Here is a 25,523-nt window from a genome sequence, read left to right on the forward strand (position 1 = left end):
ACTAAAAAGTAATTCATTTTGTTTTTTACCTTTGCTGTCTGATCTTCATTTTCTAATTGGTTGGTCACAGGCTTTTTTTCCTCACCTTCCCTTTCTTATTTTTTCCACCTTCCCTTTCTTATTTTTTTTGCCAATTCCTTTTATATTGTCTTTTTTTCTGTTTCTTTTCTCTCCATCTTCTTCCCTCAAACACACAGGTTCTCATTCTCACATGCATTTCTCTCTCTCATACACACACAGGCTCTCACTGTCACATGCTCTCTCTCATACAATCATTCATACACACAGGCTCTCACTGGCACATGCTGTCTGACTCTCTCACACACACAGGCTCTCTCACTCCCACATGCTGTCTTGCTCAAGCACATGCCATCTCTGCAAACATTCAGGTCCTCACTCTCACACACACTCTCAACTCATCTCATACACGCACACACACCCTCTACAGACCCTCAGCCTCTCTCTCACCTCTGGGCCTCCTCTTCGCGGGTCGTCGCAGGATGGGCTCTGCGGCAGCCCTGCTACCAGGCCTCTTCCTCTTCTCGGGCCGCTGCGACTTCGGATTTGCGGCTGCCTTAAACGCAAGCGCTGCTCCTCTTCTGCACGCGCCGATGCTTCACCTTCTTCCAGCCCACGTGGCTCCGGCAACTTTTACTTCCGGGGCCGCACAGGCAGGAAGGAGGAGGAGCATCAGCGCGTTTAAACGTGATCTTTTTCTTCGGGCTGCGGCCCTGCCTATCTGCCTGTCGCTGCGCCCGGGGGCATTGGGGGGGGGGTGGGGGTGGGGTGGAGGGTTACTAAAAAACTAGTTTTAAAGGGTCGGCGCAGCTGATAAAAAAAAAAATTCCCGATAGTCCACGAAACGCTGCGCGTGTCAGCAAAAAGTCTCGGCGTGTCACCTCTGACACACGTGTCATAGGTTAGCCATCACTGGTGTAGAGGATACTGTGCAGATCAGTGAAACAAGAGCCTACTTTTAATGTATTTCGATTTGTATTTTTGCAACAGCATAACGTGAAAGGTGTGAAGACATTTGCATAGCATTGTAATTGTGTATAGTGCTTCTACTGGGTTATCAGGATAGCTCAGCATTACTGTTTTAACCTTCCTAGTGAATAGAGCTTATCTTCTGCTACACGTGAAGTGTCCAGTTGAAATTTTTAATCCTTGAATGTTCTGGAGTTGGAAATATGTAGCTATTTGCTGGAGGGCAGAAAATCTGCAATAACAAAATGCCATTATAGTGCTTATAATCTGATGTTTGCAACACCCTTTGCATTTTCAATAGAAGTTTTGAGTGTAACTTGCTATGCCCAGACACAAGTGTTAAATTTTTGGTTGCTGGTCAAGGAACCTATACACCTAGATTCTCTCTTGAAACCACAACTAATATTGGTACAATTCTGTGATTCTGCTGGAGAATGGCAATAAGAAAAATGTGTTTGGCTCTCAGCATCCCATCTCTTTGAAGGTAATACGTGGGGGGAGCTGAGAACACAGACTCTGCAAGCCAGTAGGGCCAATTAGAGATTTATGCATCCCTTTTTTCAGTTAATGTTTTTCTTGCCAATGCCCATTAATCTATCTTATTTAAAGTAAAGGCATGGCGTACATATAAATAAATATTTAAATACCAATATTAAAATATTTGCAAGAATAGTACATTTAAGCATAATGCTATGACTCATGTTTATATGTATTTGCATGCTTCATTTGAAGGTCACTCAGTAAGACTGCTGGGTCAGAAAAAGGATAATGGAAAGCGGTTGGGGGGAGCTCGATTGGATTTGCCAAAGATTAGGAAGAACCCACTGATAGAAATCATTTCCATCAATACAGGGTAAGCTTCTTTCAAATTTGCTCATAAAATATTCAGTGCTGCCTGAGAATTCAATTTCATTTTTTTCAGGCACAGTGTGGTGCTGTAGTTGAACATACTTGGGTGGGGGGAGAAGTGGGAAAAAGGGGCATGCTTGGAATTAAAAGGAAAACCAAAGATATTTTGAATAGTCCTTTAAAGTATTTTATTTCTATGTATTTCTATGTCTGTATCTATATATCTTATATGTATGTGTTTATTCCCATTTCTTTGTTAGGTTATCAATTCATTTTATTTTTCTTGTACTGAAGACTCCTTTTTTTCTTTTTTTTACTATCATGTTGTGTTACCAATGTTTTGTAGGATTTATATGCAAACTCTACCCCCAGGTAAAACTGTTTAATAGGATATTACTGTAATCCATTAAACATGTGTATACCTATACTGAGCATGTTTCGGTATACAATAGTCATATGCTCTATCTAAAACCATATCTTTATCTAGATTTAAAATAATAAAGAATTGTTCATGATAGTTTTTGTTTTTCAAATAGATATGAAAATATAGACATGTAGTGTGCACAGTTTCTTCCTTTCATCAACATTTTTGTATTTACTTAGCACTACAAGTGCGTGAATAGCAATACAAAACTGCTATCCAAAGAATAAAATGAAATTTCTTCAGGATGTATTATGCATGTGTGTATCCTTATATACACTTCTGATAACCGTTCTTGCTGCTGGCATCACTGGCATGATATATTACACTTCTAGTACTATGATACGAATTTACCACAGCCTGAATAGTATTATCTGATTTTCACAAAGACAGAAGTGCTCATTAGTAACATAGCATAGTTAGCCAACATAGGAGCCTATGAACTAATCTGCATTTTTTATTGTACTAATCTGCATTATTTATTTTAATTGACATGCCATTAACAGAACCATCAGGGTGGTTTACAATATAATTACATAAATAATATACAAAGCAATTAAAACTTATAAACAGAATTATACAATGAAACAAGACTAACCATACACATTAGTAAGCAGGTATACAGTATCTTTCAACAAATAAAATAATAAAACATAGTAAAACATAAGGTAATAGAATTTAATCTTCTTTAGAAACCTGCTTTTTTCATAGGACAAGCAGGATGGTAGTCCTTACACATGGGTGACATCATCAGATGGAGCCTGGCACGGAAAGCAATGATCAAAGTTTCTAGAAACTTTGATTGACACACTGAGCATGCCCAGCATGGCACTATCCATGCGGGGTCCCTCTTCAGTCTCTTTTTTTTCTGCAGAGCTGTCATCTCACAGTTGAGAAGCTAATGCTCCCGGGTGATTTGTCAACATTTCCTGTGCCGAGTCCCTCTCCATTCCCCCACCCGGCTTAGTTAGTTAGGCGATGCAGTAAGTTTTTCTCCTTCTGTGCGGTCGATTCCATTGGTGTTTCCCTCTGTACCCACCGGTCATTGATTGCTCGCCGGGCATTTTGGTTATGGCGTCATCGGGTTTTCTTCATTACCACCAGTGCCCTTAGACTATGTCCATCACAGATCTGCACGATGTGTGTATCCTCTGCTTGGGGGCATCGCACAATGTTTGGGGGTGTCATTTTTGTGATCAAATGACCCCCAAAGGCCGGTGCACCTGCTTGGATAAAATGGAGAAGTTTTTCGGTTTGAACAAGTCTGAACCCTTGACTCAGGCATCGGGGGCATCAATGCCAGGAGGCCAAGGGGAACTGATGGACATCAAGCCTTAACTGTCCACCACTCCACCGGGGCCCTGATGGAGAGAGGTGCCGGGGATTGGCCGTCATCTGTGTTTTCAAGCTCCAGGACATCGGGATCCTCCTCGGCGCCAGGGAAAGATTGGGCTGAGCACCATGAGAAGTCCAGGAAACATCACCACCAGTCTCCGTCTATGCACGGTACCAGGCTTGGATCGGCACTGGTGCCTGCTGTGATGCCCACAAAGTGAGTCCGCGGAGAGGAGGCACCACCCTCCATCAAACCCGGCAGTCCCAGGTGTTCCCCATCAATAGCGGTGCCAGGCACCGATCCCCCTCGGGGCTCCAAGGGAGATCTGGTGATGCCTCCCCATGCAAGGCATCGAATCGCCAGCCCCACCTTTCTCTGTTGCCAGAGCCTGCACCCTCGATGTTGGCACCAGTGTTGGAGTGCCTTGATTTCCTTCTTGGCGTTCTCCCTTCACAGCCACTGCTGTTGCTCAGGGGTCCATCAATACCCCATCGGCCACCATTTCCTCTATCCGGTGAGATCCCCATTGTGGGGTCCTCCAAGGAGGAATGCCCGTCGCAGCCCGCAGCATTGTCGAGGCCTTTGGTTCCTGTGGCTCGTTCTACCTGATCTGGTTCTGGGTCCTTCGAGGGCCTTGATGCCCTTAGTGCCTAAGCCGAGGAGCTTGGGCAGGGGCCCTCCACTGGTGTCTCTGGGTGATCCTAGTGAGGAAGACACCCCCATATGACCTGTGGCGGGGGATGATACCTACGAGTCTTCGACTGATCACTCAGGGGATCTTCCCTCGGATCCGTCTTCGGAGGAGCGTTGTCTGTCTCCGCCTGAGGACCTGACCTTTGTGGAGTTTGTCTGGGCCATAGCAGAAACCATTCTGTTCCAGCTTCTGAAGGAAGAGGTTGCCAGGCATAAGATGCTGGAGGCTCTCCAGTTTGTTGATGCCCCGAAGGAGGTGGTATCTGTTCCTGTCCATGAGATCTTCAAGGAGTTACTCCTTAGTATTTGGGAACATCCCTTCTCCATACCTCCAGTGAATCAGAAAGCTGATGCTGTATATGTAGTGCAGCATGGGGATTTGAGAGGTGTCAACTCCCTCATCAATTGGTCATAGTGGAGTCTGCCCTCAAAAAGGCCAAGGATTTCCGCACCCATGCCTCAACCCCTCTGGGTTGGGAGCACAGGGCACTGGATGCGCTGGGTAGGAAGGTGTTTCAGGATGCCATGTTGATCACCCATATTGCTTCCTACCAGCTGCACATGACGCAATACTATAGAAAACTCTGGAAACAGGTCCAGGAATTATCTGAGCATCTGCCCCAACAGCAGTAGGATGCTTTGTTGGCAGTTGTCCAGCAAGGCCTGGAATGTGGCAAACACAAGGTGTGCTCCACCTAAAATGTGTTTGAAATAGCAGCTAGGGTGGCAGCTTTGGGCATTGGTGCCTGCAGGATAGCTGGGCTCCGAGCCTCTTATCTCTGGTCGAAAGTCCAGGAGAAGCTTGAAGACCTGCTGTGTACAGGCGAGAACCTCTTTGGTGATAAGGTGAGGGGTGCTGTGGTTCAGTTGAAGGATCACCATGAGACCCTTCAGTATCTCTCTCTGCCAGTACATAGGACCCTCCAACCTCTGCCAGGAAGTCCTTGCGGCAGGGCCTGAGGGGGTCCATTTATTACCAGAGGAAGTATTACCCTCTTGCCCTGCACCCGTTCTCAGCATGTGGGGTGAGCCATGCTACAGGGTTTTAACTGGCTGTGAGGGAGCATAAGCTAATCGGCCGGCCCCTCTGGTCAGAGGCTGTCTATGGTTCTTCATGGTCCACTGGCCTAGTGTCACCTTGGACCGGTGGGTCCTGTCCATAGTTTTTTGTTTTTTTTTTTTGTTATTAATTTTTATTGGAGTTTGCAATATCACAAGCAATACAGCCCAAAACAACGGGTAATTATCCACCAAGAAAGTACAAAACATCATAGTATACAATACACATCCGGATACCAGTGAAAGATAAGTGCAAAAATTACAATAATAAACGCCAAGAGTAAACCCCAGTTTTCTTCACCTCCTTTTCCTTCACCTCTTCCTCCCCCCCCCCCTCCCCACCCCCATACAGTAACTAAACCTGTACGTGGTACAGGAGCAATGTGAGCTAGCCTGAAATAAGGAAAATAACATATGACATTAAAGTCGTAACATACAACAGAAGGTAATAACAGATGGTCCAGAGTAGACACATAAAACATAGGAGTACGTGTGATCTAATACAAGAAATCATGTGATCTGATACAGGTGATCATCAAGGGAATTTAGGTTGGAAACCAGGTATGAAACAGGGGTTCGCCAGGGTACAGCACTCTAGGTAACTAACTAAGTAATTAATTAACTGCTACATTATATTGGTGTAGGACTAGGTTTTAAGTATTCCAGAAAAGGATCCCATACCTCAGCACCTCTTTTCGCTACTGATGTTTTCTGCTGTGTAAGTCCATACATCTCATGCGTGCACAGGCGAAGCATATATTTAAACCATTCTTCATAAGATGGCACATTGTCAACCATCCAGTGGATCAAAATTGCCTTTTTCCCAACCACAGCCGCTTTAGCTATAAACAAATTCAACAGTGCATTCATGCTAACGTTGTCAGAAGGTATAACCCCAAACAACCACTGAATAGGATCTAAGATGATATGACATTTCCAAATAAGCATACAAAACCGTTGTATATCCTGCCAAAATTCCTGTATATGTTTACATTCCCAAAATACATGGTAATACGAGCCCGGAGCCTCCCCACACTTCATACACGTCGGCGAATCACTGAGTTTAAGCGTGTATGTGAGCGCTGGAGAAATGAACCCTTGCCATAAAAATTTATATTGTGTTTCACGAAGGTCCTCATTAATTGTAATAGACTGTATATTAGGGAACACACTTATAAATGTCTCATAAGATAATGTAAAGGCCGACCACTGTGTCCACTTGCCATAAAGCTTCTGTAAAGGTATTGGCACAGAACAGCAAATTTCCAGTTCCTTATAAAAAAAGGGAGATTTTTGGGCCCTTCGTGGAGGTGCTGGAAAATAGGTCCCTTAAAGCACTGGTACTACTAAGTGTATGCCAGTGATTAGAATGAGTCTGCATAAAATGTCTAATTTGCAGAAAGGAATAGAAGTCTGCATGAGGTAACCCAAACTGATTTTGCAAATCTTGAAAACTGTATAATTGACCAGTTAATGGATGAATTAATTGATATAGATATCGAAGCCCCTTATTGTTCCAACGCATAAAGGGGGAAACTCCCATTCCCGGGGAAAACATAGGGTTAAAAATCAATGTTAGCATTGGGGTCACCCCTAAAGGTTGTCTCAAGCGGTGACACAATCGTGTCCACGTCTTCCTACATGTTACCACAAGGATATGATCTCGTAGGGGTAAAGGCAGTTGGCATGCAGGCATATGCAACAAGCAATTCAATGAGGGCACTTGATACCAGGCCGTGAGGAGCTGAGTAGGTGTAAAATAAGAGGTGTCATATAGCCAGTCTTTAAGGAAACGTAAGTTACATGCTACATTATATTGGCTCAAATTTGGACAACCCAACCCCCCTTTTGAGAGAGGAGTTTGCAAAGTGCGAAGCGAGATCCGGGGTTTCTTGCCCCCCCACAGAAACAATCTGAGGGCCTTGTCCACACTACAAATATCCTTCGACAACAGGGAAATAGGTAATATTTGCAAAATATATAGCCATTTGGGTAAGATTATCATTTGAAATAGGTGAATTCGCCCTTTAAGCGATAATGGTAGATTCCGCCACCGTAATAAAGTCTCTTGAGTGTATTTTACTTTCGGGGCTATATTTAGCTGGTAGAGAGTGTCAAGAGATGCTGGAATCTTAACCCCCAGGTATTTAAGGTCATTGGCAGCCCATCTCAATGGAAAGACTCCCCGCCAGCTAGATTGAACCTCCGGGGTTACAGCCAAAGCCTCAGATTTGTCTCTGTTGATCTTGAGTCCCGCAAAAGATCCAAACCATTCCTGAAGCGACAACAAAGGTCCCAAAGATTTCTCAGGTTCAGTTAGGAACACTAGAACATCATCGGCAAAAGCCGCCATCTTAAAGGAATGAGTCGCCCTCTGAAAACCCCGGATCTCCTCATTTGTCATTATCTTCCGTAACAATGGATCAATAGTGAGAATATATAGAAGTGGGGACAGTGGACATCCCTGACGAACTCCTCTCTGTATAGATACCCCCCCGGAACAAACGTTGTTCACTATAATGTGTGATATGGGATCACCATATAATAACTTTAGGTATTGCAAGAACAGCCCATCAAACCCATATTTGCGCAACACTGAAAACATATATGACCAGGACACCCGGTCAAAGGCCTTTTCAGAGTCAAACCCTATAGCCATAGCAGATATTCCCTGTTGTTGACAAAATTTTATCGCCGAAATTAATTTTAGAATATGACCAGTGACCGTGCGTCCTTTGACAAAGCCTACCTGCTGATCTGAGATCAATTGGGGTAAAAGCAGATGTAGCCTATTTGCCAGTACCTTGGCTAATATTTTGAGATCGCTGTTCAGAAGGGAAATCGGACGATATGATTCGGGTTTCTCTCGGTCCTTACCCGGTTTAGGTAGGACTATTATGTGGGCTGTATTAAACGATATGGGAAAGGAATCTCTTGCCAAGCCATTGGTATAGAAATCCGTTAGCGGGGTAACAATGTGTTCCTTAAGCAGCTTATAGAAATCATAGGAAAACCCGTCAGGTCCAGGCGCCTTCCCAAAAGGCATAGTGTTGATGGTCTGTAACACCTCATAGGTCTGAATAGGTCTGTTCATGTATTCTCTTTGAGAAGGAGTAATATTTGGCAGGGTAAGGTCAGCAAAGAATTCCTGTTCACGATCTGGGGGTGGAGTAGGATCTGCTTTATACAGGGAACTATAGAAACTGCGGAAAATTTAGCAAATATCCGCAATGTCAGTGACTTGATGTCCTTGAGCCGTACGCATACCATGAATCATGGTTCGCGGTCTAGCTGCCCTAACCAAATTCGCAAGTGGTCTCCCAACTTTATTACCAAATCGAAAATAATTGTGCTGGGCAACTTGTAAAGCATAGCTTGCCCATGTATGAAGTACAGTATTGAGCCGTCTTAGAATGTTAAAGTAATGTTTTTTATTATTTTCCGTGGGAAATTGCACCATAACACTACGGGCCGGTCGTAGCATGGAATCTAGCTGTAAAATTTCCTTGTTAATGCGCTTTCGCCGTGTGCAAACATAGCTGATAATTTCTCCTCTAAGGACCGCTTTTCCCGCTTCCCAATATAATTGGGGATCACCAGTATGCTGGGCATTATGTGTAGCATACTCACGCCATTTTTCACGTAAGAACTGTTGAAAATCTTTATCCGTCCGAAGAGCCCGAGGAAACTTCCATATGTTTGCCCCCACCCTATTAGGCCCGAACCTCAAAGAAACAGAAACAGGGGAGTGGTCAGAAATAACTGGTGTTTCAATGGTGGCCGTAAGGACCTGGGGAAAAACTTCCTCAGCTAAAAGTATATAATCAATTCTAGAAAAAGACCCGTGTGGGTGGGAATAAAAGGTGAAGTCCTTTTCTGTTGGGTGTAAAGTCCGCCAGATGTCAGTAAGCCTCAACTGATTACTAAGGTGAGCAATCCCCGACCTCGGAGTTCCTGCATGAGAGCCCCTTGATGTTGATTTATCTAGCAACTCATCCGCCACACAGTGAAGGTCCCCAGCTAACACCAATAACCCAGTCTGATGAGACAAAACTATTCTGGCAAAATCTTTTAAGTAACCGTGCGGATTCGTGGTGGGAACATACACATTACAGATGGTAACCAACGTCCCTTGCCAGCGACCCATTACTAGCACATATCTGCCCTCCGGATCTGTCACTGAGTTTTCCAACACGAAATCCGTAGATTTGCGAATAAGAATCGCAACTCCTGCTTTTCTTTGCTGTGCTGCCGCAAATATGCATGTCTCTACCCAGTCCCTTTGCAACTTGGCACTCTCTTGGGCATTCAAGTGGGTTTCTTGGAGACACACTATATCTCCCTTTAAACGGTGTAAGTGAGTGAGGACTTTTTTCCGTTTAATGGGGGAACCTAGTCCATGCACATTCCAAGAAATAAGTTTCGTCATCTAATACACCCTGAAAAGAGAAAGGTCAGAACACACTGAAATGCAACTCCAAGGAAGGAGGTCCCAGCTACTCCCTCCCACACATGGTTGACACAGCAACTCATTCCCCAATCCAGTTCTTGCTCTGCGTCCTGTATAATAAGGATCACACACACCAACATTCGATCACACAATCTCACACGCAACACCCCATTCCACAATAGTAATGTTAGCCAAAAAACTCCCTTCTTTACCCTCCCCCCCTTTACCTGAACTTCCCCCCCTACCCCCTCCCTCCCCCCCCACCAACTCCCCAAATTCCCCATTCCCTTGAAATGCTTAACAAAGAACCTGCACCCCTATGGTTCTACAGGGGTACGGATTTGAGGGCACGTTTAAGAAGCGTTCGGGTGCCCCGACCCTGCTCATGAAGAAAAGTCTGGCGCCATCCACATAACAACTCCCAGATTGCCTCCAGCCAGGCATGGCGCCCATTCATAACACAGGTGTCATGCCGACCATCACAAAATGTCTGCACCACGCTCATGAGAGATGGAAGGGCAGTCCGTAGGCCCTGCAATCGACCGTTCCCAAGCTAAAGCCCAGTGCGGTTAGGCTAGCTGTATCTTCCCCAGATGATTGCAAGTAAGAAAGAATAGTCCTGATTTAACCGGAGCCAGCAACCTGTTTAGAAATTTGAGCCCGACAGAAATTAAAGTAGGCCAACATAAACGGGCTGATATCCTCACAGGAGTAATGCCGGTGCAAAAAGTTCAAGGTATGCCGGGACTACAGATGAGAACATATAATCAGTACAAGCAGCTATACAAACGTAGGTAAGGTCTCCAGGAATACAAACGTTGAGATTCAAAGATTTGCTCGCGAGGGCGGTCACCTAATATTCCTCTGAGTTGATGTCCTGGGCTGGTGAGTCCCAGATTCATGGAGCTTGTAAAAATCTTTGCGCCGATTCCGGATCGGAGAAACTGTGTTGTTTGCCGTCTTTCCATATCTTAAGCACCGCAGGGTATTGCAGGGCAAATTTTATTTTTTTATCAAACAGTGCAGAGCAGACCGGAGAGAACTTTTTCCGCTGTTGCGACACAAGGACAGAATAGTCTTGCGTTATCCGAATCTTATGGCCTTGATACAGAACCTCAGGACACTTACAATAGGCAAGCCATATCTTTTGTTTTACTGCAGAATTTAGAATTTTCGCTATTGCGATTCTAGGGCGCGACTCAGAGGGTCGTCGGATACCAAGTCTGTGAGCCCTCTCGATTTTGAGTTCCCCTTTAATACCCGCCAGCCCTATTGCCTCCGGTAGCCAAGACTCCAAAAAAGATCCCAAACCTTGTTCATCCAGTGCCTCCGGTAGGCCTAAGAAACGTAAATTATCACGTCTGAGCCGATTTTCTAACTCGTCCAATTTGTCTTGGCACGTTTTGAGTGCAGCAGAGTGAGAAGTAACAGAGGTCTCTATCGCGGTCGCCTTGTCTTCCACCTCCGCCACCCTCCCCTCCAGGTGGTCAATTCGCGGGCTCAGTTCTAACAACGCCGATTTTACCTCTGTGAGCTGATGAGCTATCCCGGCCAGTTTTGTGTCCAAAGTGGCATCCAGCGTTTGCTGCAGCACGTCTACCGTCAACGGCAAACTCGTGGTAGGCCCAGAATCTCCGGAGCCGGCCGCCATCTTGGAATCTGCAGGTTTCAGTTTCTCCTTATCTTTTTTTCCTCCACGGGAAGCCATCGGCGGCGGTGTTTTGTTCATAAAATGAACAATCGACATGAGCTGAATATGGGCAGCAATCCAGTGCGCAATTAGGCAGTAAAAGATAGCTGATGCCGGTGGATGCAGGAGCGCGGCACCCGGAGCTAAGGGAGAGTACGTCTACCCTAGCACATCGCCTCACGTGACCCCCCGTCCATAGTTTGTTGAGGGTATCTTTGAACTTCCTGGGTGTCCCCTTGGACTTTCCCATGTGCCCCTCTTGGGGGTCTGTCCCACATCAGGAAATACTCTTGATGGAGCTCTTCGCCCTCGTAATGGCCTGAGCAGTCAAACCCGTTCTGCTGCGACAGCAAGGGTGGGGGTTCTACTCTCACTATTTCCAGATTCCAAAGAGAACGGGGTATTCCGTCCTATTTTGGATCTGAAAGCCTTAAACAAGTTTCTAAGAAGAGAAAAGTTCAAAATGGTCTCTCTGGGCACCCTGATTCCTCTCCTGCAAAGAAGGGGACTGGCTTTACTCCCTCGTTCTGAAAGATGCATACGCCGACATCAAGATCTTCCCTGATCACAGGAAGTATCTTTGGTTCATCGTGGGTGAGAGGCATTTCCAGTACAGGGTGTTGCCATTCGGCCTCGCCTCAGCCCCACTTTTTTCACCAAGTGTCTGGCAGTAGTGGGTGCACACCTCTGCTGTTGGGGACTGCAGGTGTTCCCCTACTTGGATGATTGGCTAGTCATGAGTGCCGCTCTGGATGAAGCACTTCAATTCCTGCACTTGACCATTCAGGTGTTGGAGTCCCTGGGGTTTGTCATCAACTATCAGAAGACCCATCTTACTCTGTCACCTCATTTGAGCTTTATCGGCGCCTGGCTGGACATGGCTCAGGCCAGAGCCTATCTTGCTCGCAATAGGGCGCTTGCACTGAAATCCCTTTGTGAGTGGTTCTCCCCGGCTGGTCTCAGCTGGCCACATGCTCTGACTCCTGGCTGCATCTGTCCATGTTACTCCCCTGGCATGCTTACATATGTGCAGAGCTCAATGGACATTGTGGTCCCAATGGCAGCAGGCCACCCAGGTCCTCTACATACACATCCGTGTTACTCCGGCTCTCCAGACCTCCTTGTCTTGCTGGGAAAGCATGTCCAATTTGGAATAAGGGGTTCTGTTTCAATCACTCCCTATCCAAGTTGTGCTTACCATGGATGCATCCTCCTTGGGCTGAGGCTTCGCACGTAGGATCTGTGGTTTTCTCAAGAAGTTCGTTGCCAGATGAACTACTTGGAACTTCGAGCGATCTATTGCATGTTCAGGGATCACCTGTCTAACAAAGTGGTCCTGATCTAGACCAACAGTCAAGTGGCGATTGTGGTATATCAACAAGCAGGGAGGTATGAGGTCCTTCCTCCTGTGCCAGGAGGCAGTTAGATTTGGTAATGGGCTCAGTCCTAGGGCATACTGCTGCAAACCATATATCTTACGGGATGGAGAATGTGGTGGCAGACTGGCTGAGTCGAGCCTTCTGGCCCCATGAGCAGTCCCTGAATCAGGAAGTAGCTGATCGGATCTTCCACCTCTGGGGAACCCCGGACATGGATCTCTTCGCCTTCCCCTCAATAGCAAGGTGAAACAGTTCTGCTTCCTGTATGGGGGGGGATAGCAAGCCAGCCTTGGATGCCTTTGCCCGCCATTGGGGCAAGGACCTTCTGTACGCGCATCCTTTGCTTCCTCTGATGATGAAGACTCTCCTGAAGCTCTGGCAGAACAGGGGGACCATGATCCTCATAGCCCCTCGTTGGCCCAGGCAGATCTGGTTCCCGCTCCTGCTGGAACTCTGTCCTAGAACTGATCGATCTGGGGATTTCCCTGACCTCATTGCACAGGATCAGGGCAGGCTGCACCATCCGAACCTTGGGGCGGTGTCTCTGATGGCCTGGATGTTGAGAGGCTAATTCTGCTGCCCTTTGACCTGTCGGACGACGTATCTTGGGTTCTGGTGGCTTCCAGAAACCCCCTATCAGGAAGTCTTATAGCCTGAAGTGGAATAGGTTTTCCATGTGGTGTGAGCGTCTTGGCTTAGATCTGTTCTCCTGTTCCACCCCGAAACTACTTGATTACCTACTATACCTTTCGGATACTGGCTTGAAGACCAACTCCATCTGAGTCATCTGAGTGCCATTGGTGCCTACCACCAGAGTGTGGATGGTTCGCCAATCTCTGTGCAACATGGGGTGTTGTATGCAAGGTCTGCTTCAGTTGAAGCCTCCCCTACTTCAGGTCACAGGTGTGCAGTGGTTCAAAAGGATCTGTCATGAGCCACTGCACACCTGTGACCTGAAGTACCTGACATGGAAGGTCATGTTTTTGGTCGTGGTCAGTTTGGCGCACAGGGTCAGTGAGCTTATGGCTTTGGTGATGACCCATCATACATGAAGTTCTTTCATGATAGGGTGGTTCTTTGCATGTACTCTAAATCCCTGCCTAAGGTTGTGATGGATTTTCATCTTAACCAGTCATTCATCCTACCCAGCGTTTTTCCCAAGCCTCATTTGCACCAAGGTGAACGGGCTCTGCCCAGCTTGTATTGCAAGAGGGCCTTGGCCTTCTACATGGAGCGAACAGCAACCCACAGGCAGTCTATGCAACTCGTCATCTCTTTTGACAAGAATAGATTAGGAGTTTCGGTCACCAAGCAGACCCTGTCTCACTGGCTGTTGGATTACATTTTCTTCTGCTATGCGCAAGTTGGACTGCAGCTTGGGGGCCATGTCAAGGCTCTCTCTGTCAGAGCCATGGCTGCTTTGGTGGCCCACTCGAGAGCGGTCCCCATAGCTGAGATCTGCAAGGCTGCGATGTTGAGTTCTCTCCACATTTTTGCCACCCTTTACTGTTTGGACAGGGATGGCCGACACAGTAGCTGCTTCGGCCAGTCTGTCCTCCGGAATCTCTTTCAGCTGTAGAGCCCAACTCTTCCTAACTACGGCCCATTGTTTGGGTTCAAGCTGTATCCCTCTGTTACCAACAGCAAACAGTACTGTTGTGCCCGTTGGCACCTGGTTAGGTGTGTGGTCTGTCTTGTTGTTTGGGAACATGCTGTAGCTAGGGATTCACCTATGTGTGAGGACTACTTTCTTGCTTGTCTTAGGAGAAAGCAGAGTTGCCTATCTGTAACAGGTATTCTCCTGGGACAGCAAGATGGTAGTCCTCATGAAATCCACCTGCCACCCCGCTGAGTTGGGTTTCTCCTGTTTATTTTATTTTTTGTAATTCTATGTTACGAGACTGGAGAGGGACCCCGCATGGATAGTGGCATGCTGGGCACACTCAGTGTGCCAGTCAATGTTTCTAGAAACTCTGACATAAGTTTTCCGTGCTGGGCTCCATCTGATGATGTCACTCATGTGCTGCTGTCCTTGGAGAATATCTGTTACAGGTAAGCAACTCTGCTAAATAACCATACTATTAAAGACTTTAGGAATTTCATTAAAATTGTCCCATCTGTTGTGCTAGACTAATGATATGCAGAACAGTAAACTGGCTGCACTAATGTGAGCATAGTCATTATCATGTGGCTACATTGAGCATATGCTGTGTGAGACCTCTGTCTTCTATTCTCCTTCTCCCACCCCTACCAGAGGTAACCATACTCCTCCTTGCCTGTCCCTCACTCCTCATGTAATCATCAGGTAAGGAATTACCCAGCTAGATCCCAGAGGATAAACTTGTCCCTTCCTTAGTGGCTAAATATTGCCACTTTGTTTTACTAGGCAGCTTATTTATCTGCTTAAAAACTGAACATTCCTGGGAGTGTGGTAGGTAGATCTCATAAGAACATAAGAAATTGCCATGCTGAGTCAGAGCAAGGGTCCATCAAGCCCAGCATACTGTTTCCAACAGAGGCCAAACCAGGCCACAAGAACCTGGCAAGTACCCAAACACCAAGAAGATCCCATGCTACTGATGCAATTAATAGCAGTGGCTATTCCCTAAGTAAACTTGATTAATATCAGTTAATGGACTTCCCCTCCAAGAACTTATCCAAACCTTTTTTGAACCCAGCTACACTAACTGCACTAACCACATCTTTTGGCAACAAATTCCAGAGCTTAATTGTGCGTTGAGGGAAAAAGAATGTTCTCCAAATAGTCTTAAATGTGCTACTTGCTAACTTCATGGAATGCCCCATGGTCCTTCTATTATCCGAAAGTGTAAATAACCGATTCACATCTACTCGTTCAAGAACTCTGATAATCTTAACCCTAATCTCTTCAGCCTTTCCTCATAGGAGAGCTGTTCCATTCCCTTTATAATTTTGGTTGCCTTTCTCTGTACCCTCTCCATTGCAATTATATCTTTATTTGTGTTGCCATTTTACCCAGATAGATTTGAAGTCTCCTCCTCCTCCTCTTTTATGCCCTTTCCCCTAATACTAAAGGAAACCCTCCCATGAGCTAGTATTGGCCCTTCCTCTAACCCTGTTGTATCAAAGACCTTCTAGTGTTGCCACCCCTCCTCCCCCAAGAATATTGGTACCTCTGCTTCCTAATCTAACAAAGACAGTCTTGGTCCCTTCGCTCCCCTTATCTCTTTATCTACCAAAGACCCTCTGGAGATCCCTTCCCAAAATTCCCTGTCCATCTGGAATTTCAACTCTCAATTCTAAAGGAACTTCTATCTGCTTTAGCAAAATAGAGAGATGCAATTTCCCTGCTGCTGCCATTGCTGAGCTACACAGAATGGCAAACCCTAACAACTCTTGTCCACATAGAACTACTAGAAGATGTCATTCTGTTAAGCTCAATAACTTGCTTTTAATATCCTTTCTCAAAGAGGCCTTGTTGGGCTGTTTTAAACACAGACACACACACCCCTACCTACACCTATCCACCTAGTTTAACAACAACAAAATCTTGTAGTACATGCAAAGTTTCTTTATGAAAAGCAAACAAAAACAAGAGGAAAACATATCAGAAACCAATAATATCTTATGAAAACAAAAGTCCATAAATGGAAAGACTGATAATACAAAATTAGCAAGTTTACATTCTTATAAATTCAGTTAATTCCTTCACATAGAATATTTTAAATTTGGCTTGTTAAACAGAGCTATGTTTATCCTCAAGAAATCTTTTTAATTGTGCAGATTCATAAAAAATAATTTATTTCCTTGATATTCAGTAATACACTTATAGGGAAAATTAAGAAAATAAGCATTCAAGTCTAAAAATTGGGATTTTAATTGCAACAAAGATTTTCCCTGTAACTGTATATATTTAGAAAGGTCTGGGAAAACATTCACTTTCCTTCCTAAAAAAAGAGGGCAATCTATTACAAAAGAAAAGTTTCTGTATCATATCTCTCTCAATTTCTAAGACAAAAGTAACAATCAGAGTTTCCCTAGCCATTGTCATCCTGGGAGTTTTCTAATAAAGCAGAAATATTTACTCTACCAACAGGAGTCAAAATATTTGCGCCACCATCTTGAAAAGCAGACAAGATGCTTTTGAGAATATAATATACTTTATACATGGGAACATATTCTGAGGCAATATCTTCCAAATCTCAATAAAATATTTTTTAACCATTTCATAAGGTGACACAAATTTCCTTTTAGGATACTTAATGAAATGTACATTTTTATATCTAATAGAGTTTTCAAACGTTTCAGCTCATACACGAAGAAACTAATTATCCTTAACCAATGCATTCTTTTGAAGGGTAACAGGTATGCGAGCCCTTTGTACTGTGGCATAGTTGAGACAACGTCGGCGTATCCACGAGGTCTATGCCGACAGCTGGTGAACACACCCTGTAGTGAAACATTTTGTAGCTTGAAGTCATCTGTTAGTATCAATTTAAAATAATCAGTCTCAGAGAACATTAGTGATTAAGTATTAATACACATTAAGTCCTTTATTTTAAAGCACTTAAAACACACAACAATGGCTTATTTCAGATAAAATTTAAAAATATAATTTATCATTTTTAATACAATGGGGTAGATTTTATAAATTTGCGCACACGCATACTTTTGTTCGTGCACCAGGCGCGAACAAGAGTACACAGGATTTCAATAGATACGTGCGTAGCCATTAAAATCCGGGGTTGGCACGCGCAAAGCTCCCCAAAATCAGCAGCCTGCGCACGCCGAGCCGCGCAACCTGCCTCCGTTCCCTCCGAGGCCGCTCCGAAATCAGAGCGGCCTCGGAGGGAACTTTCTTTCGGCCTCCCCCACCTTCCCCTCCCTACCCCCGCTACCTTTGTTGAACAAGTTACGCCGGGCCAGCTGCTGCGCGCCATGTTCCGGTCCGGGAGCTGGTCCGGAGGCCACAGCCACGCCCCCGGAACACCCCCAGATGACACGCCGGCTGCGTCACACCCCCCAACATGCTCCCCGATGACGCGCCGGTCGCGACACGCCCCCCCCCCCCAGGAAAGCCCCGGGACTTACGCGCGTCCCAGGGCTTTGAGCACACCGGAAGCCTATGCAAGATAGGCTCGGTGCGCGCAGGGGGGGTTTGGGGTAGGTTTTCGGGGGTTACGCGCGTAACCCTCTGAAAATCTACCCCAATGTTTTTTACCAAATGAGAAGGAAAATCAAATCAAACTATTTTCAGCCCAGTTATCACTAAATAGTGAATTGTCATTTATCTTTATACATTTAAACTGGTTTTAAGCTGATTTCAAATCTGTTTGGGAAAAGTTAAACTGCAGATTGTATCCTACATCATCAAATATATTATCTGTAAAAATGCACTATAATTTCAATCTCATGAACAGGTGAGAAATGTGGGAAAGCTGACCTACTCCATACATAGATAATAGTTATGCATAACTAAACCGGCATTAAATTGAATATTAGACAATTATTTTGATTGGATTTCAGTGATGTCACTAGACAGTATTTGAATCTTGATTTGTGTGGAGAACATTTTTATCCATTTTAGCCATGACCCCATTTGACATAAAGCGGCCTGTGCACTAACGTTTTAAATTCCCATTTTGTGTTTATGGGAAAAATATTTAGTATATCAGGCCCAAAATAATAGAGCCAGTTTTTTAAATATAAACATGACTTAAAACTAGCTACATATTTCTAAATTTAACTTTATCTCTAAATAAGAATTTTTTTGTAAGCAGTTAGATATTTATTATATTGTATTCTTGAAACAGATTTAGATTTGATTGTTGTACACCTAACAAATTATCTTATCCATAATGCTATTTACATAAAGACACTCTTTGTTTGCTCATTTTACATCCTATTCAATTGCTACAGCAAAAGTGTAAATGATGTATAGCATTGAATTAGCAATGTCAAGTAACATATCGCATTATAAAAACGTATCTTGGTCGGATTATAATACCCTAGTGCCTGAAATCAATCTGCCACAGATGTTTCCACAATATTTTCCCTTGGATTTGTTTTACCTTGTATTCAAAGAAGATTTTTTTGCATAAGAATTGCACTTTGTAGGGCCCTAATTTGACGTCATCTCCATGTTGAAATGTAAGCTTTGTAAAGACAGATTGAAAAGATCTCAAAAGTTCAGCTGTTTATGAATTTTTCTGAGATCTTCATACCATATAAACAGTGAATTGCATGGATTTCTTTTTATTCTGGTGTCCCCAGTATAGATCATTTCAGAAACTTGTTTCCTGTAGACCAATTGTTTTGTGCACAAGTGTGAGCTCTCAAGTGTTGTAATCAATATTCCTTTGCTAATTTATATTATGGCGTTGAATATTTGCATAGATAAATCATTTCTGGTGCCTTTAGGTTTTCAGCTAAGAAAAAGGAGTTAACATCAGTTTATGGTACAGAATACAAAAACTATATTACTTGAGTTAGATCAGTGTATATTTAACTAGTATTGGCAAAAACAGATTTTGTTTAGATTTGAGAGGCGGGACTTCATGTCATATATCATGAAAAATCATATTCCTTGTGTATTCTATTTGCCAGATTTATGGAATATGAACATGTATGGGGATACAAATTCTCAAGAAATGTTATCTTTGGGAATACATTGCACACAGACATTACATACATGTTTTAATTTCATGTTTTATGAATGATTCCTGCTTAGATATCAAACCATCAGCCAATGATTTAATCATATCAGGAGAAATAACATGCATGCCGGTTCACTGGTTAGGGCAATCAGAAAAAATGCCAACAAATCAATTCCTCATTTTGAGTCTATCAAGCAAGGAAAAAAAAAGTGAGCAATAGGTAATGTTGAAATATTAAAAACACCTACTTTTAAAGATATATTTATTTTGTACTTGTTCTTAGACTATTGACAATTTAAAAAATTTCAGTAGTATTATGTCTTTCCCCAGTCAGTAAAGCATTAGATTCTCATGTGAGAAATTGTCTTTGGTTTAAGAGGTAAAAATTGCATTGCTGATGAAGGACTGGTACAGAATCTATTACAATGAAATGTGAGGCTGGGATGATTGCACCAGGAAAGAGAATTCCAGAAAGCCCATAAACTGAGAGAATGAGCTCCTTGTGAGCTGTAAAGATAAAATGTAACTTACTGAAATGCTGTTTTTCTGTTGCATCAAACATGAATTGTTAAGGAGTCAAGTTGGTTGAACCTGATCTCATAGAAAAGATGTATACATTGTTCTTTAATGACAAGCAGTTTACCTTCACACAGTTGGGTGATATGACCAATGGCACCAAAACACTGAAAACCCAGTTTACATAATTTATTATTTTTTTTAGAAGTATGGGTCCCCTTTGAGCATATATATGTTTTCATGTCCTTGCTCATATTGTATGCCCCAGTTTTGTTTTGTTTTTTTGGCTAAAGTGGATGCTCTGAGGCTCATCACCAGCTATTTCATTCAAGACTAACTGTCATGAGGTTTGCTATAAGTGTCCCTGAGAGTTTCCAGATGGAGCCAGTATGTTTCTATTGATCTACCTGGACAAATGAAAAAAAAAAAAAAAGTCTGAGTCTGCTAAATCAGCATTAAATGTGTCAAAAAAAAAAAAAGCACTTGGACAGAGGAGTTGTATTGACTGCTGGAAGCTTGGGGGTCTTGAATAAATCATTGCAATCTTTGATGCCAAGGCCTAAAAATTGGCCCAGTGAATGAAGCAAGTATCATTCATACTGCTAGTGCAGAATTATAGGCTGTGAGCTCTTGTGCAAGGAAACAGGAGATGATATGTTGGGGAGAATGTATTGCATTATTTGAGGAGTAGACATTATAGGCATTTCAGAAACACGATGAAAGGAGGCAAACCAAAGGGACATTGATAAAAGGGTATAGATTATATTGAATTTACAGGACAGATCAAATTTGTGGAGAAGTGGCACTATATATATAAAGAATGGATGGAGTCAAGCACGATAAAAAAAAATCCTGCAGGAAACAAACAAATTTTCAAAGAGCTACGCGCGTACATTTCGGGGTTTACACATGTGGCCGGACCTTGTGCATGCTGCGCACATTTTACAACAGGCTCAGCCGCACACGTAAAGCCCAGTACACACAGAAGTGCCAGCCGAGGGAAAAGGGGTGGCCTGGGGGAGTGGTCTGGGCAGGGTTTGGGCTGGGACAGCGCCATTAGCTGCTGTCGCAGGGAAGCACATGCCAGACAGATTACTTCTGCTCTGGAGGAACAGTAAGTATTAAAATAAAAAAATTAGGGATAATTAGGGTAGGTTTAGGGGCAGGGAATGAGGGGGAAGAGGGGTGGAGGATAGAGTTAGGTGTAGGAAAGTTCCCTCCCAATTATAAAATCGGCATGCTCCTTTTAAAATTAACCTCTAAATGCACTGTGGAATCCTTATGGATAGAAATTCCAAGTTGATGTGTAAGAGAATAGCAGTGGATGTATACTACCATCCACCTAGCCAAGATGAGGAAATGACTATGAAATGCTAGCTGAAATTAGAAAGGTAAATGGATTTGACAACACAATAATAATGGGAAATTTCAGTTACTGTCAGTGTCTCATTGGGAAGTGCTACAGAGGTTAAGTTTGTAGATGCCATTAATAACTGCTTCAGGGAGCAACTTGTCCTAGAACCAACAAGATGGACAGCTACTTTAGATCTATGCTCAGGAATGCACAGCCTGCTGTAAAGGGTTTCTGTAATGGGGCTGCTAAGCAATAGCGATCATAGTACAGTTAAGTTTGAAATAATCACTGGAGGGAAGACATTAAGTAAAACTACTGCAGTATCTTTTTCCAAGCCCCTGGTAGAGGTATCTGCTTGTCTGTGATTGTGGGTGGGTGCCTGCCAGCCCTGCCCCCGGAATGACATCTGTGGTTGGGCAGTAGGTTCTTTAAAAGGAGTTGGCCCAGGGGAACTTATTTCCACCTTATCCTGCCTCGGCCACCTGCCTTGCATAAGTGCTCTTTACCTCAGCCTTCAGCTTTCTCCAAGCCCAGCGATGTCATTGATCGCAGATGCCTGCTAGATCCTCCCATAGAGTGATGGTTGCAGTGAGTCTGGCAGCAGGTTCTTTAAAAGCTGGTGGCCCAAGGGTGGGCCTGCCATCAGAGAAGGGCCTTTGGAAAAGGCCATGCCTCTTAACATGCCGCTTCACTCTGTATCTTTGTATGGCATTTCTAGGCATGGTATAGACCACAGACTGTACTGCTTGTGGGATGTGTGCTATTTTTTTTATTGTTCTTTGGGGTTTTGTTTTGTCATTCTACTGAAGAAGGCACAGTAGATAGAGCAATGGGTTCCAATGTAAATTATATTTCCACTATTATAGGCATGAGTAGATATTTTGAATGTCACAGAGGAACAAGAAGAAGTCATTGTTGAAGTCAACATAGGGGGTTAATCTAACCACAGTGATTGCCTATGTTGAGTAAATTAAGAAAATAATCTTTTCCATCTACATGGCACACTATCTGTTTAAAAGTATTTTCCATCTGGAGCAAGGGCGATGATATTTGTTTCTTATTATTGGATTCCTATAGTGACCTACTCTATGTAACTGAATTGTGGCTCTTGGATGCTGACAATGCATGATTCTGTCAGATGTGCCCCTTGGACTAATTTATATTTATGTTTATTAAAATGTGTTAATTACTTAAGCTGAGTGACTATCACACGAATACTCTCAACAAAAGAGAAAGGAGCTGGTGCCCTGTTGATGTGTAAGCTGTCCTTTAATGCCTTACAGATTTCTTGCTGGAGTACTTTCTGGCTGAAAATGTCTAGTTATAAGATTTATGACCTGAATACAATATACTATAGAAAGCATGTGCAGTAAAATATATACCCTCCTCTTTTTTATTATCAGGATAAAGTTACTTACCTCTGAAGACAGCAGTTCACCGCTTACACGAGTCCTTCATCCTCCCCTTTTTGAACTCCTTAGCTTAATAAGAGAACTATGGCATGCTGCAAGGACTTGGAAATTTCTGCGCATACTCAGCAGGGACCTCTAAAAAGAAGAAAGCTCTGGAGACTGTTACGGATTTCAGCGCCATGGGTGATGTCAGTCAATTGTGTGAGTGGTGAACTGCTGTCTTCACAGGGAAGCAACTTTATTATCCTGATAAAAATGAAGAGTATATATTTTACTGCACAAGCTTTCTATAGTATATTGCTAGCAAAGAGCAAAATATACATACATTTCTCTCATAAAAATGTACTCCAGATGCATTAGGTAAAGGCTTTATTATCACTGCTACTATGTGAGAGGATCTCTTTTCAATAAAATACCTTATGGAGGTTTTTCTTTAGCACTTACAGCAAGTTGCAAATCCATGAGGCTATAACTACCAGACAAGAGAAGTAAACTTCTTGCAATGATAACTTCTGCTTTTACTTCCCATTGGCAGCTCTTTACATTTCATAGCTACAGTATGAACAAAATAACAAGCAAGCCGCATTATTGATACTTAACATTTTAAGTTTAGAACTGTTGTCATGTAAAATTGGATGGAAATACAGATTAACCAGACAAAAAGAATAACTTAAGGTCATACCTTTTTATTAGACTAACCTAATACAGTTGCTGACTAGCTTTTTGGAGCTTTGTGAGCTGACACTCCCTTCCTCTGGTTCAAGCAGAATGAGCAAAAAATGACATTGCTAGAAATGTAAGTGAATCATGAAATGTATTTCAGTGATAGTGGGAAGGTGAAAGGGGGATAAGAGGGCTTGATGTCCTAGGAGTCCCCAAACGTTTCAAGAAAAGGGCCATGGGGGATATTTCAAATCACAGAGAGGGCTTTGAGCATTTTGGGAGGGGGATGTGCATATCTGGCCCTCTGGATGATTTGAAATGCTAGGAAAGGGAAGGGACAGGGTTTCCAGGAATGTGACACACAGAATAATAATAATAATTCTAGAATATTCCAAATTTGGCAACCCCCAGAAACTCTGCTCCCTGCCTTCCTCTTACTCTGCCCCTGAGGTGTGTTGCACACTTCCTTGTTGCCTTCTTTCACCCTGAATCTCCCTCTTATTCAGTCCCCTCTCTCCACTCTTACCCCTTTTTATCCCACTCACTCCCCTTCCCTTGCTTACCTCATTCCCCTCTAATTTACTTCCATCCTTTTCCTTTCGTCTCTCACCTCCTCTCATATACATTTGATTTATCTTTAATAGGGAATCTGAGGCTAAGCTTGCTTTTTACTTAAGAGGCTGAAAAACGCAAATCTGAGATTTACTTAAGTTGTGTAATTGTTTTTAGAAATTGGTTGTTACTTTTTCTTGTATTAGCTGAACTTTCAAAATGATGTCTGCAGTACACCATAGGTACATGAAAGTGGGTGCACAAAGATTTATGCAAGTATTGTATAAACTGTGTGGCAGGAGATGCACAGTTTATAAAATCCATTTCTAGTCTGAAAGTTTGTGCATATGTTTCAGTATGCATGCAAATTTATAATGCAGGAAAATAAGCGTTTTCTTTAACCATTTAAAAAAAAGTCCACGCATATAGGGGTACATTTTAAAAGACAGCACGTGCGTACTTTTGTTCGCGCATCAGGCGTGAACAAAAGTACGCTGGATTTTATAAGATACGCGCGTATCTTATAAAATCCGGGGTCGGCGCGCGCAAGGGGGTGCACATTTGTGCAACTTGCGCGCGCCAAGCCCTGTGCGCGCTGCCCGTTCCCTCCGAGGCCACTCCAAAATCGGAGCAGCCTCAGAGGGAACTTTCCTTCCACCCTACCGGCCCTATCTAGACCCCCCCTACCTTTATCTGAAAAGTTACTACTGCCTTCATACAAAGTGAAAAGATAAAGTATAAATAGAAAATTGCAGACAAAAACTGAACTTGAAACCGCAACAAGCCAGACTGTATGGAATGAAAACCAAATATTGTTCCTTACTCAACATCAAACAACAAGATCAGGAAATATAAAGCATCAATCATAATGGTAAAACCAAACTCATAAAAAGAATAAATATTTCAAAACAGCTGATGAAAAGAACATCCAATGAATACGAACATAACATTTTGTTTTTATTTCCAAACATTGATAAAATATTTCAAAATAGCAGACACAGCGAACGTCACCCAATAAATAAAATTAAAACTAAAATAAATCCCATGCTCTTTGTATTTGGGAACTTTAGATTCCAATCACCCTGAGATTGTCATGGATTAGTAAGGGGTGGGAGATATGTTCAAACTTTCTTCAACACACATGTTCATCACACACAATCTTCTTTGTTTTCTCTCACACACATGCTCACTAGATCACACAATTTCTCTTGTACATGCTCAATGGCTCACAAGCTCTTTCTCACAGACATGCTCACTGTATTGCACACTCTCATTCTTGTTCACACACATGCTCACTGGCTAACTCATGCTCTCTCATATATTCACTGACTCATTCTTGCTATCCTACAATGCTCACTGGCTCAATTGTTCTCTTTTACACTCACATATAGGCCCACTGGCTTAAATAGTCTTTCTGCTCAAACATATGCTCATTCATTCTTTCTCGCTCTCAAACATGCTCTGGTAGCCACAACAATGGAACAACAGAAACATAATCACTCCTCATAAAACATCAAGCAATAAAAT

At 43.3% G+C, this 25,523-nt stretch overlaps 1 protein-coding gene across 2 annotated transcripts in view; it reads left to right on the forward strand.

Annotated features, from left to right (window-relative positions):
- Positions 1-25,523, forward strand: part of CDKAL1 (CDK5 regulatory subunit associated protein 1 like 1) — a 2,132,645-nt gene that overhangs the window by 795,754 nt on the left and 1,311,368 nt on the right. For both annotated transcript variants that reach the window (XM_029590755.1, XM_029590756.1), the window contains exon 8: positions 1,720-1,840. In XM_029590755.1, coding sequence (XP_029446615.1) covers positions 1,720-1,840 — 121 coding nt within the window. The remainder of the gene's footprint in view (positions 1-1,719; positions 1,841-25,523) is intronic.

The sequence above is a fragment of the Rhinatrema bivittatum genome, chromosome 2, assembly GCF_901001135.1.
Source record: "Rhinatrema bivittatum chromosome 2, aRhiBiv1.1, whole genome shotgun sequence".
NCBI classification, from domain to species: domain Eukaryota; kingdom Metazoa; phylum Chordata; class Amphibia; order Gymnophiona; family Rhinatrematidae; genus Rhinatrema; species Rhinatrema bivittatum.